The sequence below is a fragment of the Camellia sinensis genome, chromosome 3, assembly GCF_055761805.1.
Source record: "Camellia sinensis isolate YWXY chromosome 3, ASM5576180v1, whole genome shotgun sequence".
Taxonomy (NCBI): Eukaryota; Viridiplantae; Streptophyta; class Magnoliopsida; order Ericales; family Theaceae; genus Camellia; species Camellia sinensis.
Genome location: NC_138963.1, coordinates 79,769,762 through 79,784,888, shown reverse-complemented (window position 1 = coordinate 79,784,888; position 15,127 = coordinate 79,769,762). Strand labels below are relative to the sequence as shown.

The 15,127-nt window shown below is 41.2% G+C and overlaps 1 protein-coding gene across 1 annotated transcript; it reads left to right on the top strand.

Annotated features, from left to right (window-relative positions):
• The first annotated feature begins 625 nt into the window (after window positions 1–625).
• LOC145821631 (uncharacterized) lies at window positions 626–1,141 on the top strand. Its single transcript, XM_082918171.1, has one exon. It carries the CDS (start codon window positions 626–628, stop codon window positions 1,139–1,141), a length of 516 nt encoding a protein of 171 aa, XP_082774297.1.
• Window positions 1,142–15,127: the final 13,986 nt, after the last annotated feature.

The window sequence follows — 15,127 nt, the reverse complement described above, 5'->3', positions numbered from 1 at the left end:
TCATCGGAAACTCAAACCTAGTTGTTTCTCAAGCCAATGGATATTGAAAGGTTAAGGAAGAGAAAATGAAGGTTTATTATCGGACCCTAGACATTCGGATTCCAAGGTTTGAAAAATTGACATTTACAGATCTGCTGAGAGAGAACAATTGGTTTGCTGATGTGTTGGCAACTCTATCCTCCGTGGTAGACATACAGCTCGGGGTTAAGATGCGTCTGACCATCATTGAATAGAAGTATACGCCTTCATATGAGATAATAGCTCTAATAGATGAAGTTCAAGACAAGAACCCCTGGTATTACGACATTTGGAACTTTCTGGAGAAGGATATGTATCCACTAGGGGTAAATGTCAAAGATAAATGGGAAATACGGCGTCTGGCCGTCCAATTCATTATCTGCGGGAATAAGTTGTACAAGAGAGACCATCTGGGAATGCACTAGCTCTGCGTTGAAAAAGAGGAGTCGAAACATCTCATGGAGCATAGGGGAGAGTGTGGAGCACACATGAATGGTGTGATGCTGGCTAAGAGAACCTTAGGGAAGGCTATTATTGGTTAACTATAGAGGAAGATTGTATTAACTTTGTTCGGCGATGTCACAAATGTCAAATTCATGCCAATCGCATGAACATCCCGCCGTCAAAGCTATACAACTTGATGACCCTGGACATTCTGATTCCAAGGTTTGAAAACTTGACATTTACAGATCTACTGAGAGAGAACAACCGGTTTGTTAATACGCTGGCAACTCTATCCTCCATGATAGACATACCGCTTGGGGTTAAGATGCGTCTGATCATCATTGAACAAAAGTATACGCCTGCTTGTGAGATAATAGCTGCAATAGATGAAGTTCAAGACAAGAACCCATGGTATTACGACATTTGGAACTTTCTAGAGAAGGATATGTATCCACCAGGGGCCAATGCCAAAGATAAAAGGGGAATACGACATTTGGCTGTCCAGTTCATCATCTGCGGGAATAAGTTATACAAGAGTGACCATCTGGGAATGCACAAGCTCTGTGTTGAAGAAGAGGAGTCAAAGCGTCTCATGGAGGCCATTCATAGGGGAGAGTGTGGAGCACACATGAATGGTGTGATGCTAGCTAGGAAGATCCTCAGGCAAGGCTATTGTTGATTAACTATGGAGGAGGATTGTATTAACTTTGTTCGGCGATGCCACAAATGTCAAATTCATGCCAATCGCATGAACATCCTGCCGTTAAAGCTGTACAACATGACTTCACCATGGTCTTTCTCAGTCTAGGAAATTGACGTCATCGGAGTAGTCTCGCCAAAGGGCTCAAATGGACATGAGTTCATCCTAGTGGCGATCGACTATTTTACCAAATGAGTGGAAACACAGTCATATTCGGTGTTGAAGGCGTCACATGTGGCCAAGTTTATCGGAAACAATATCATTTGCAGTATAGGGTGCCAAATGAGATTATATCGGATAATGGCTCACACTTCAAGAAAGAGTGGTGGATTTGCTCGAGAAATTCACAAGACATCAACATACTAACCCCAGACCAACAGAGTTGTTAAGGCTGCCAACAAGAATGTCAAGAACATCCTGCAAAAGATGGTGGAAACTTATAAAGATTGGCCAGATAAATTGCCTTTTGCACTCTAGGGATATAGAACGTCAATTCGAACATCTACAGGGGCAACCCCCTATTCTCTAGTACATAGGATGGACGTTGTTTGGCCGATTGAGATCGAAGTACTGTCGCTAAGAATCATGACCGAGTGTCAGATAACAGAGGTGGGTTGGCAGCAGAATAGGTTTGAAGAATTGATGTTGTTTAACGAGAGGAGGTTGAAGGCGTTGTATCATATCTAAGGATATCAGCGTAGAATTGCCAAGGCCTTAAACAAGAAAGTCAAATCCAGAAACCTTAAAGAATGAGATATGGTGCTCAAAGACAATCGAGCTCTCATCCATGACCCTAGGGGCAAGTTCATACCCAATTGGACTAGTCTTTACATCATCAAGTCTATCTGGTCAGGATTATCCTTATGGATTTAGATGGCTTTGAGTTCTCGCAATCGATCAACATGGACAAGTTGAAAAAATACTATCCCTAAGAGACTCGCTAGGCTGAAAACTCAAAAGGGCCTAGGAAAAAGTTAGAGCCTGAAAAATTGGAAATAAAGAAAAATAAAGCTCGCAAGGTTGAAAATCCGAAAGGGCAACTTTGGCAAAAGTTAGAATGCAAAAGGAGAGAGTTAATACACGAGTGAACTGTAACTGAATTACGTAAGGCCTGATTCTCATCTTTGGGATACATAGGCAACTTCATCTCGAAGTTTGTCCATAACCATCTCCAACTCAACTATCTGGTCCATTTGTTTGATCGATCCATCTTTTTTGGTCATCTGTTAGCTTGGTTGTGTTATCTTTGTTTGGCAAAAAGGCCAGTTGTAAGACAGAGCATTGATGGTGATAGTAGTTGTGGGCCATTGTGATCTGTTGATTCGGGGTTGTACGTCTTAAGGATTGATTCCATGTGTGTCAGGTAGTGACCGTTTCTGAAAATTGTTTTGGAAAGTTTTAATAAAGCTGATCTTCTCAAAATTTTACCTTTTTCAACATAGACCACTTTTTGGACCAAAAAGGAAAATTTTCAATGCTCACAACTTTAAGTACATGATTTCAACACATGTACATTCTCCAACTCTCCTGTTAAATCAAAGTTTCTTTTACATCATAAAAACTTGAAAAGAAAAGTCAAAGCAATAAACTAGGGCACAGATGAGTCAGGTGATCGTCCTTTACCTACTGTCCGCACTCTCGGAAGTCTCTGCAGCCAATGATGGTCCAATCTGTGCCTCGTCCTCAAGCCAATCCAAACACTCTCTGGAAAGGGCGTAACTGAAGCTAGCAGTAGGGACCAAAAGCTCTCTCATCCTCCAAGCAGCAAGGTATCGAGCCAAGTGCGAAGCACAAATTGGAAATGGAGCAGGGTATTCCACCCCCTCATCTGGACGGGTCTGATCACGTCCAAACTGGTGTCTGAACTGGAATGGGAAATAGAAGATATAGTGTGAAAGGCTGATCAACTATATACCCAGTTGGCGAGACATGCTGTAACTCATCTCGGTCAAGTTCAACTAGGGGCAACGCCATGCAATGTCAGTTGCGGATTTGCTGCACATCTAATTGCACCATAATCCTTATGTGGGAAAGTCTACTAGCCGTGGGCAAAAGAAGTATGATCTGGCTGAATACTCGGGGCAAGGGTCCACGACCTTCAGATTATCCATCACCCATACTTGGGGAAGGGATGAAAAAGAAGAAAGATTAAAGAACAAAGAGATGTACGTTGAGAAAAAAAGTAAAGAAAGGGCTTTTGAGAGAAAATAGAGAGTGAGTGCCAAGTGATGTGAGCACTCATAAATAAGAGAGGATGGGGAAACAATACCTAAAGAAGTAGTGGACTCCCTGCAAACCGAGAAGTCTCCTGTCGATGGAAGGCATCCAAACCCGTCAAAGTCTCGACCAATGCCAAACCTATGCAGCTCTTACCCTCCTGGAAGCATTGGGCCACTTCGATCAACCTAATGCTAGCTCCGCTGTAACTAGGGGCAAGTAGGAAGTGTGCAAGTAAACATAAGTAGAGGGATGTTGACGATAACCTCGCCAGAGAAGGTCACCTCTGTCTCTAATGCCGAAAAATCGATGAATCAAAGCCGGGTATATCTAACTCCCCATCATGAGCCAATGACCAAGCCTCGTATAAAGTAAGCCCACACATCCGTTCGAGAGCCCGTGCATGGCCAAAATGGGGTTGAGGCATAATCTCTTCATCGCGTTGAGACTCCATTAATGCTTGAAACTCTTTGAGAGTATGACACATTTCTTATGCCCCGAAGCGAAACACATGTGTAATTGGGTTCCAACATTGAATAGCAGCATGAAGGAACGAAAAACAAAGTGAAGTACAGATCAATAGAAAAAGAACATTTATGTTGAAATCGCAGAAATTTACCTTTTTCGTGCCACCCAAAGTAGCCGTCCAATCCTTGAGCCTTTCGGCAAGAAAGATCTCCATTTATAGGGAAAATCGCAGAAAAGATGGTATTTTGTCGCAGAGAAGACCTTTATAGAGGATAAGGTTGTGTGAGTGGCTGATAGCTGTTGCCAGCTATCTAGCCACAGCCTTTGGCCAGTCGGCCACTTTTTCCAGCCGGCTGTCCACTCTAATGGTCGGTCGACAAAGCTTGCTGGGCAAGCAGCTGGGTAACAGTGTTACACTTGGTCCTTTTTGTTTTTGAGTCTTGTTTTAAGTCTTTTGTTGCTAGCAAGTGTGAATAGCTGTGTTTAGGTTGTGTTTACTTTGTTTTCCCTTTGTTGAGTTGTATTTTGTATTTTGGTCAATTGAAGGTTCAATATCCGGTTATGAACATCATTCAAATACAAGAATTTTCAGTTTCGAATTCAGTTCCAATTTTATGCAAGTGTGGTGCCATTCTCGAGATGCTATACAAAATAAAACTCCTTTTATAAAATTGTAGGGTTCAACCTCGATCATAGTTTTTACAAAAGAGAAGGTACAAGTATTTAAAACAAAAAGTAACAGTCCTATCTGAAGCTATACAAAGTTCTAAACTACAAAGCAAAAGAAAAGAGCAAAAAGAATACAAAAATTGGTATCAATCGTATCAGGCTCGAGAGGCCCTCTTCATCCTCTTCTGTGAAGGAGACTCAAAGGCACTGTCGCTATCGACAATGCTATCATTAGAGGAGTAGGACTCAGAGCCAGAGTTGGTGTCATCTGTGGACCCGACTTTCTTCTCGCGCCCCCTTTCGGAGAGGCGTGAATTGGTCTCTTACAGTTCGGACTCCTGTCACGGTTCTGAATCTAATCTCACAAAGTGCAATGTGAGACTGATAAACACCAAAGAGTCCAAATCCGACAAATTGTTTTGGAAAATCAATTTTGAATAAAAAGCACCAAACATGGATTGCTTTGCCAGATTACAGAGTCGCCACCTAAATATTTTATTTTTGAGAAATTTAGGAAACCCTGACTCGTGCCAAAGGCCACATGTCCGTCATTAGCAAAGTTACCTTGGCTTGGGAACTTGGGTACGAGAGGGAAAGGTCCTGAAATGAGCACCCCCGCTCGCCCGATCAAAGAATCGGCTTCTACTAAGCATGATATGTTTGTTTTATAAACACATGTGTTCTTATTCTGATTATTAGCTAACGTTACTATGTGGCGCACACATACAAGTATAGACTCAATTACGAGAATTAAAACAAAACAACTCATGTTTGTTTTTGAAAATGGTTTGAAAGTGCTACTCCCAAGTAGGCTAAAGTGCAGATTTGCCACTCTCAAGTGGGCTTAAAACATGATTTTTCCATTTCGCAAAGTGGGCTTAAAACTCACAATCATTGAGTTGTGTCAATTCAGGCAATCAAGCCTCCATCCACAGGCATACATGCAGTTAATCACTTAAGCAAATAGCCTCATGGCAAGCATGCTATCATGGAAACACTCACACTCATGCAAGTATGCTAAAGCGTAAAACTTACAATGTACTCCGAGCCAAAACAGAAAACTAGTTAGAAATGTGTTAGCAATGCATAATACGACACATGCAATTATGCAACTAAATAGGATCGGCTATCTAAGATGGTGTGACAACCCTCACCTCTGATTAATGCTAAACTGTGACTGAGAATGATAAGTAATTGATTAGATCGAAATTCTGAACTGATTGCAAGAGTATATTGCTTTACTTGCATTTCTATCTGTTTGTCATTTGATCGATCTGTTTATGTTTTGAATTTCGAACTGCAAATTGAAGGTCTTATCAGCGGCCGAATCAGAAATCGATTGGTGTTATGTGTTAATTAGAATTTATGTGATTTTATGGTAGATTTAATTGAAATTTGATTTGGAATGACTAAATTGGATTAAATAATGTTAAATTATATTAGTTTGAGTTATTACCAAATTGCCATTAGTGGGCCACTTTGTTAAACATTGTTTAGAGCTTGGTTTCATATCATTTGCTCATCTTTTGAAGACCAAACCGTGGGTGAGAGGAGAGTGAGAGGAAAGAAGTTGAGTTCACCTAGATTGGCTTGAAACTTAGAGGAATTGAAGGGAATTTGCATATTTGAGCTTCCACATCTTGAATTCAAGGCATAAGGTAGAGAATTCATCCTCTCAATTTTGTATTTAAGTTGTTTCTTGCATGGTTCATGGTAAATTAGTGATCTAAGTCAAGAATGGGTTTAAAAGTTGAATTTGAGTGTAAATCCATGCATGCATGTACATGTTCTTGAAAATTGAAGTTGTTTTGCATGAAATCCTTACATGCATGTGCATATTTTAGTAGAGGTCCATGAATTCACCATGTTCTTGAGCTAAAGCTCGCATTGGATCATGTTTTGAAACATTGGAGTTCTTGGGAACTCATGCATGTATGATTTTTGCATCGTTCTTCAAGTTTCCGTTGAATTTGTGTTCAATTGGCTTACCTTTGGGCTTGATTTTACAAATTGATCTTCAAAGACATGTTATACTATGAGTTTCCAAGAGTTTTCCAGAAAATTAGCCCAAGGGGATCGAATTTGAAGCTTTAAAAGTTGAATTTCATGCTTGAGGTTCAATCTGGAAATTCCAGATTTTGGACCCACGCTTGAGCGTAGGACTTCACGCTCGAGCGTGCACTCTAGGTACATGCACTTCCGCTCGAGCGTGAAATGCATATGCCTAGAAGTTCATGTGTTTTACAGTCCGCTCTAGCGAGAAAGTTCACGCTTAAGCGAGGACTTGAGTCTCACGCTCGAGCGGGGGTCGAGCGTCCGTCGAGTGTGAATTGCATGCATCCAGTACTTTTCATGAAATTTGCAGTCCGCTCAAGCGTAGGAAGTCACACTCGAGCAGAGCTCCTTTGTCTGCATGTTCGCTCGAGCGTAGAAGCCATGCTCGAGCGTGGACCCCTGTTTCAGCAAATTTTGAAAAGTGTTTTAAAGTGCATCCTTGCATCCTCTTTCTATCCTAGGCATTCCTAGGCCATGTTTAAGGCATCTTAACGAGGATATTGATGTAGAACCACACCGAGTCAAGATAAGGACTAAGTTGTTGATTCTAGAGTGTGTAACTTGGTGTGTTCATTCTATAACTGTGTAGGGTTGGCACCCGAGGACGCCCACTAGTTGCTTATAGCCCAGTGCTCTGTGAGTAATAATGTTGTAAAGATATGTTCAATTATGATTATTTTCTGAATGATCAATGGTTCTGCTTACTGAAATGTTATTGTTTAATGAATGAATGTTTGTCTTATTTGTAAACTGTATTTGTGGCATCCATAGCAATTTACTGTTACTGTACTGTTACTGCTACTGACACAGAGATCTCTGTCAGTTCCCATGTTTGGAACTACTACTGTTACTGTTATGATGGCCATCAACTGACTGTTCGGTCTGTTAAGACCTACTGTACTGTTTTGCTATGGGATGCACCACATATAACTGCTATGGTTTCTAAGTGACTGATATGACTGTTTAATTACTAAAATAACATTCATTCTTAACCTCTTTACATAACTGTTATTCACTGGGCTTTAGCTCGCTATTTATATATGTATATATATATATATGTATATATATATGTAGGTATCCAAGCACCAGACCGGAGCTAGGAGTGTCGGGTTAGCTCTTGTTTTGTCAAGCCAACCTTTGTGCCTCACCTTGAGGGTCTAAGTTTGTTCAAGCTACGGCTGTTTTGGGGTGTTCGGATTCACCCTTCTGTTTCTATTTTGTAATAGATGTTATAGACTCCTACTGTACAGTTGTGACATAGGGATTGAATCCCTAGCTTGTATGTATGTATATCTGATATGTAAATGTGTTTTGGTTACGAATATGACTTGTTCATAAAAGTCTTTTTGCATTCACACTGTCACAGCTCATTGGACACCTTTTATTCACTATTTTGGCTTTCGTCAGCCCCTTTACTTTGTATTACTATCATTACTGTTAAGCAGGCCTCCGGTAATCACGGATTACTGGCCGGTTACGGTGCTAAACCCATAGGGGCGGGTTTGGATCGTGACAGAGTGGTATCATAGTGATACCAAAGCACGAGTTATACTGCACACAAGTGTTCAAATGAGCTATAGGATGTCCTAGAAAAGTTATTAGGGCATTGCATGAGCATGGGAAAGTGTGTGTGACTATGATATGAATAATGTGCTAATGTGTTCAAGCATGCAACTTCCTATGTTTATGCTTACTGTATTGCATATAGTGAAATGGACAATGCAAGAACTGCTGATGAAACAGAATCATCTGATGCCAGAATGACAAGATTAGAAAGAACGGTTGAACTGTTGACGGAGGCCTTAAGGCAACAACAGAACCAACAGCCTCCACATCCTCCAGTGCAACCAGAACAAAATATTAATGATGATATAATTGCCCTGACACAGAAGTTCAGTAAAATGAAACCACCATCATTTCAAGGAGGCCTTGAACCATTAAAGGCCGAAGCATGGGTTCTTGAAACCGAAAAATTGTTCAAAGTGTTTTCGTGTTCTGAAGCACATAAGGTGTTACTGGCTACCTTCACTCTACAAGAAAAGGCTAGACGGTGGTGGATGCTCATCCGTGACACCAACAATGTTATGACTTGGGCTCAGTTTAAGGAGTCCTTCTTTGAAAAATACTTTCTCCAGTGTGTCCGAGACCACAAAGTGACTGATTTTGAACGGTTGAAACATGGCACCATGTCGGTGGTAGCAGAGTATGAATCTAAATTCATTGAACTCGCTAGATATGCACCACACATAGTGGATATTGATTACAAAAATGCCAGGAAGTTTGAAGGCAGACTCAATGTCGAGATACTTGATCGAATTAATGTCCTGAAATTGCTTAAGATGTAGATGTTCTCGACCGAGCGATAATAGCTAAGTCAAACGTCGAGGCATTAAAACAGACCGAAACACCAGCGACTGAATGGCGTGGTAAGAGATGGGGTTTTAAGTTTAAGAAAGACCAGAACAGTTCATTGAATAAATAGTAGAACACAGGGCCAACAAACAGTTCTAGTCAGGGAAGTGGTTCCATACCACCCTGCTCCGAATGTGGAAAAAGGCACAAAGGGGTTTGTTATAAAATTTCTGGTGCTTGTTATAGGTGTGGCAAAGTGGGTCACATGGTTAAAGATTGCCCTTCCACTTCTCAAGGAAATAGTAAAGCTGCAGTTAGCGCTGTAGCATCAACTGTTGCACCTAAACCCAACCCCAAAGGGACTGGAAAAGAGCCTCTAAGGCAAGGCCGAGTGTTTGCACTTGTACCAGGAGATGTGCAGAATACCGAGACCGTTGTGCCAGGTATACTCTCAATCTGTACTCAAAATGCTTATGTTCTGATTGATTCGGGGTCTACACATTCATATGTCTCGTATGCTTTTTCGCGAAAACTAAAGAGACCACTGGAACCCATGAATTATTTGTTAGCTGTATCTTCACCTGTTGGGGGATCCATGACTTGTGCTTATATGTACCCTGCATGTGAAATTATTGTTGGGGACGTGCATTTGTATATTGATTTATTGCCTTTGAATATCGATCATTTCGATGTGATATTGGGAATGGACTGGTTAACAAAATATCATGATACCATAGGCTGTATAATAAAACAAGTTGTTTTCTATCCACCTGGATTGCCTGAATTTGTATTTAACAGAGTTGGTGTAGTGCCTCCCCCATATCTGATTTCGTCTATAAAAGTTTTTAAACTAATTAAGAAGGGATGTAACGGGTATCTATGTTGTATATTGACTGAACCTACTGATGCTAAAGCTAATGTGGACAATATTCCCATAGTTAGAGAATTCCAGATGTTTTTCTTGACGATTTGCTAGGGGATTTGATTGACAGGGACATTGAGTTCACCATTGATGTGATTCCGGGTACACAGCCAATTTCCAAAGCTCCGTATGGAATGGCACCTACAGAACTGAAAGAATTGAAAATTCAGTTGCAAGAACTGTTGGATAAGAAGTTCATCAGGCCTAGTACTTCGCCATGGGGTGCTCCAGTTTTGTTTGTGAAAAAGAAAGACGGCTCATTGAGACTTTGCATTGACTACCGTGAACTGAACAAGGTAACAGTGAAAAACAAGTACTCACTGCCTCGTATTGATGATTTATTTGACTAGTTATAGGGTGCCCAAGTTTTCTCCAAAATTGACCTTAGATCCGGATACCACCAACTGAAAGTCAAACCAGAGGACATTGAAAAGACTGCCTTTCGAACGTGGTATGGACATTATGAATTTCTTGTTATGCCTTTCGGAGTTACTAATGCACCTGCTGCATTTATGGACTTTACGAATAGAATTTTCAAACCATTCCTCGATGAATTTGTAGTTGTTTTCATAGATGACATTTTGATTTATTCCAAAAGCATGGAAGAACATGAACGTCAATTGAATATTGCCTTGCAGGCCCTAAGAGAATAGAAATTGTATGCTAAACTGATGAAGTGTGAATTTTGGCTTTACAATGTTATGTTTTTGGGACATGTAATTAGTAAGGATGGCATCTCAGTTGACCCACAAAAGATTGAAATAGTAGTGAATTGGCCTAGACCGACTAATGTTACTGAAGTCCGAAGTTTCTTAGGCTTAGCCGGGTATTACAGAAGATTTGTGAAAGATTTCTCCAAAATAGCTCTACCATTGACTCAGTTGACTCAAAATGGTATATCATTTGACTGGACCGATCAAAGGGAATCGACTTTTCAAGAATTAAAGACTCGACTTGTGTAGACGTCCCCGAACGCCCCGGGGGGAGGACCCTCGTTCTATTCATTTGGGTTCACTACAGTTTGGACTCTCAAATTGTCACGGTTCTTAATCTGAACCAAAGAGTCCAAATCCGGCAAATCGTTTTGAAAAACAGATTTTTGTAAAGAAGTGCCAAACATGGACTGCTTTGCCAGATACAGAGTCGCCACCTAAATATTTTATTTTGGGAGAATTTAGGAAACCTTGACTCGTTTGCCTAAGGCCACGTGTCCGTCATCACCAGAGTTGCCTCGGCTCGAGAACTTGGGTACGATTGGGGAAGGTCAGCTATGAGCACCCCCTCTCGCCCGATCCGAAGATCGGCCTCTACTAACCATGATATCTTGTTTTGAAAACATTATGCGTTCTTATTCTGGTTATTAGTCTAGATTTACTATGTGATGCGCACAACATACAAGTATAGACTGAATCGCCTGAGTTAGAACAAAATATTTCATGTTTGTTTTTTAAAGTAGTTTGCTACTCGTAAGTAGGCTAAAATGCAGGTTTTGCCACCCTCAAGTGGGCTTTAGAAAAGATGATTTTTGCCACTATCAAGTGGGCTTAAAACTCATGGTTTTAATGCATTATTCCAATTCAGGTAATTCAACCTCCATCCACAGGCATTCAAGCAGTTATATCACATAAGCAAATAGCCTCATGGTAATCATGCTGTCATGGCAACACTCACACGCATGCAAGGATGCTAAAGTGTAAAAGCTTACCGAGTACTCCAAGCCAAAACAAAAGCTATGTTAGAAATCCATGCATGATCCTATCTATACAGAAATGCATAATGCAACACATGCAGGAATGCGAATACAATAGGCTCGACTATTCTAAAATAACATGCGAAATGCTACTACTAACACGTATTCAATTTGGAATTGAAACACAAATCCAGTTAGTATGATGCACCGAGCCCGAAGCATGCAAGACAAATGTATGAATGCATGCATGCATAATATAAGTTATGCTAATTTAAATATGTCCTAATACTAACCATCGAAAGCTAGTAAATAAAAGGAAAGAAAGAAGTGGGGTTGGAAGACATACACACACTCACACACACTTATTACACAATTGCCCTCGCTCGGAGGGTCCAAATAATATTACACAACCAAATGAATACTGCTAAATTAATTATTACAGAACTTCTAATTAATTAACGAATTAAATATAGAAGGAATGGTCGCAGCCCTGCCTCAGAATGTACGAATGGTGCATGCTTGACTCGTCTCGCTCGGAAACCTGTACCATGCCACTGTTGCCTCTGTTTACACTGCCTTGCTCCTCTGAAAATTTTCACGAGTCCCAAGGATGCTTCTCTGAACACTGAGGAGCATCACCGACCAAGTGGGAACATCACCGGCCAAAGGGAATAGTCACCGACCATTGTTTTAACTATCGGCTAATTGTATTTGGTCGGTCGGCCAAATGTTCCTGCAGAAATCTGTTTTCACAGCAGCAGAGGACAGACAGTGTATGGTATGGGATTTTCAAGCAAATGTGTGCGTGGCCGCACTCCCTATCATGCAATGGACTCAAGGAAGCGTGGCTCTCGACCCTCAGGCCATCAATTATGCATTTTGATGCATGATGGCCTAAGAGGCCAAGCTTGCCATTCAATGTAAAATGCATGCAACAAAAGAGATGAGTGCCTTACACCCTATCATGTTTGAGATCAAGGGTATTGGCAACCGAGGTGTTTCGTCACTTTGAGTACGAACACACCTCACCCCTCATGCTTGGTTTGACACCCCAAACCAAGCAATGCAATGCATGTATACAAACATGGCCCAAATGTGTGAAATGACTAAGGCACAAAACATGCCAAATGCAATGTAACCTATGCATCCAAATGTAATGTATTAAGTATGCGAGATGCAATACAATGCAACCTATCATGTAATGCAAACATGGTATATTGCAAGCATGCAACTAGAGGCAATAAATCAAACATACTACTATACACAAGGATGGACTTAGACTGAAATGGGAGGTCTCAGCCACACCCCAAAACAGTGACCAAAAGAGCCAAAAATGGCACAAATTATGCATGCAAGCATGCACACACCAAGGCCTATCACCTAAGCATGGGAGGGGGAGCCCTCAAGGACACTTAAGGGTGACAAACAAAGACATCAAACACTCATGTTAAACTCTGAAAAACATACGAAGGATGATGCCGAAATATGCTAGGAAATAGATGTAAAAAAAAAAGGAGCATTCAAGGCCTCAAATGAGGGCATTACTCAACACCTACCCCAAGCAAATAAGGCATGGATTTTTCAATGCAAAACAGAGTTTTAGCATGCAAAAGGGACCCCTAAAACCGAATGTCATGGAAACCCAAAGCCTCAAACACATAAGCATGCACAATGCTCATTTTAAGGCTCAACAAGACAACTCTTCGAGGCATGAAAGGGATGATGAATGCAATCATGCAAGCATGGATTAGGGACTGAGACGGCATGTAAAATGACCCCAAATCATTGAAACAACCCAACTAAAGCATGCTCATAACTCACACCCTCAAGGCTCACAAGCCAAAATGCAAAGAGGCTATACCAAATATGACAAATATGATCAAAACAGCACCCCAGAGACCTCAAGCATGGTAAGACATGGCAAAGAACTTCACAAAGTTAGGCTAAAATATGAGAGCATGGTAGGCTAGATGCAAGATGCACTTCTAGGCAAAATAGGGGAATACAAGGCAAGTATATTAGGCATGAAAGGGGTCATTAATCTGACAAAAAACAGAGGCATATTGTGACCTAACAACATCCAAAAACCTCAGAAATGGTACCAAAGACAACTACTCATGCATGCTACCATTAAGAGCCAAAAAAAATAAAAAATAAAAAATAAAAAAGAGAGACAAAGGGAGAGGGGTGTCCCTCCCTTATGCAAGACCTCAAAACCCCTTCTTCACCACTGAAAATCCATTGGATTTCAGTGGTGAGAAGGCCAATACACAAGAGGTTCCAAAACTTAACAAAGAGAGTACAAAAAGGGCCAAACAAGGCCTAAGAGGGGGAGATCGACAACAAAAAACAAAATAACCTTAATGAAGTATCTCAAGCATGCAAATACAAGACTTTTTTCAGTTATACATGAAGCTCAAATCAGTATGCAAAGCAGGTCAAAAGCTAGTGCAAGATTGGGGAATTTAAAGCAAAAGTGTTACCCTTGAAGAACACCTCAAGAACAGCAAGTCCACCCACCTTCTTCTGATCAAAACCAGCTCAAAACCTCAAGAATAAACTCTCAACACCTCCCAAAGTCGAAGTATGGTGTAATGGTGTGTGTTTTAGTGCAAAAGTAAGAACAAATCACCCTTTTAGGCCCTTAAACACACACACATGAGGAGACAGAGGGAGATATAGAGAGAGAAGATGTATGTATCAGAATATATATGTTCTAGGTTTGATTTTGCTAAACCCCTTCAAAGGAGAGGGGAGGTCTCCTTATATAGACAAGGTAATGGCTCCAAGCTTCTTAGAGAAGCTAAAATAAAAGGGTCAAGGGGGTCAAGCTTCCAAGGGAAGCTAATCCAAAGGTCCAAGCTTCTTGAGGAAGCTAAGACAAAGGGTCAAGCTTCCTCAAGAAGCTCGACCAAAAGAGGTCAAGCTTCCATGAGAAGCTTGAGTAAAAGGGTGCAAAGGTTCAAAACAGCCACACACGTGTATGGGGGGGGGGGGGGAGGGTCCGTGCGCTCCAACTGGCACAGCTGGCTTGCACCATGCTTGAAAAAGGCAAAAAGGAGGTACCGGCCAGAAAAGGAGACAATCGGCCAAATAAATGGTCGGCCGACTACTATAAATGGTCGGCCTGTTATTTTTCTGGCCGTCCGGCTAAATTGGTGGCCGGTACATGGCTGCCAAGGCCAAAAAGTGGTCGGTGGATGTCCATATTGAAGCCCCAGAAGTTATCTTTCCAATGGCGCAAACCTTGCATTAAAATTCCTCCTGTGAAAAAAGTTATGCCTGTTTTGGTGAAGCTGCGCAGATTCGATCCAACCGGATTGATCCCCTACTTCAACCAACCATATCTCCCTCACCCAGACTTGGCTTTAGGAGATTCTTGAGTGCAAAATGAAGCCCCGGAAGTAAGATTTCCAATGGTGGTGGCCTCATAGCTAAAATCCAAGTATGTAAATGAATAAGCCCGATTCAGCGAGGGCTGCTCGACTCTCTTCTACCCGAATTCATGCCGAACTTCTCTCAAACTAGTTTTCTTCTCTCCTTTCCTCTTTTTTTCAACTCCAAACCCCTAAACAAAGTGTTTTTGAAAGAT

Bases quoted from the DNA above. Each gene is read 5' to 3' on its own strand.
- LOC145821631 (XM_082918171.1), top strand. From the start codon at position 626: ATGAACATCCCGCCGTCAAAGCTATACAACTTGATGACCCTGGACATT.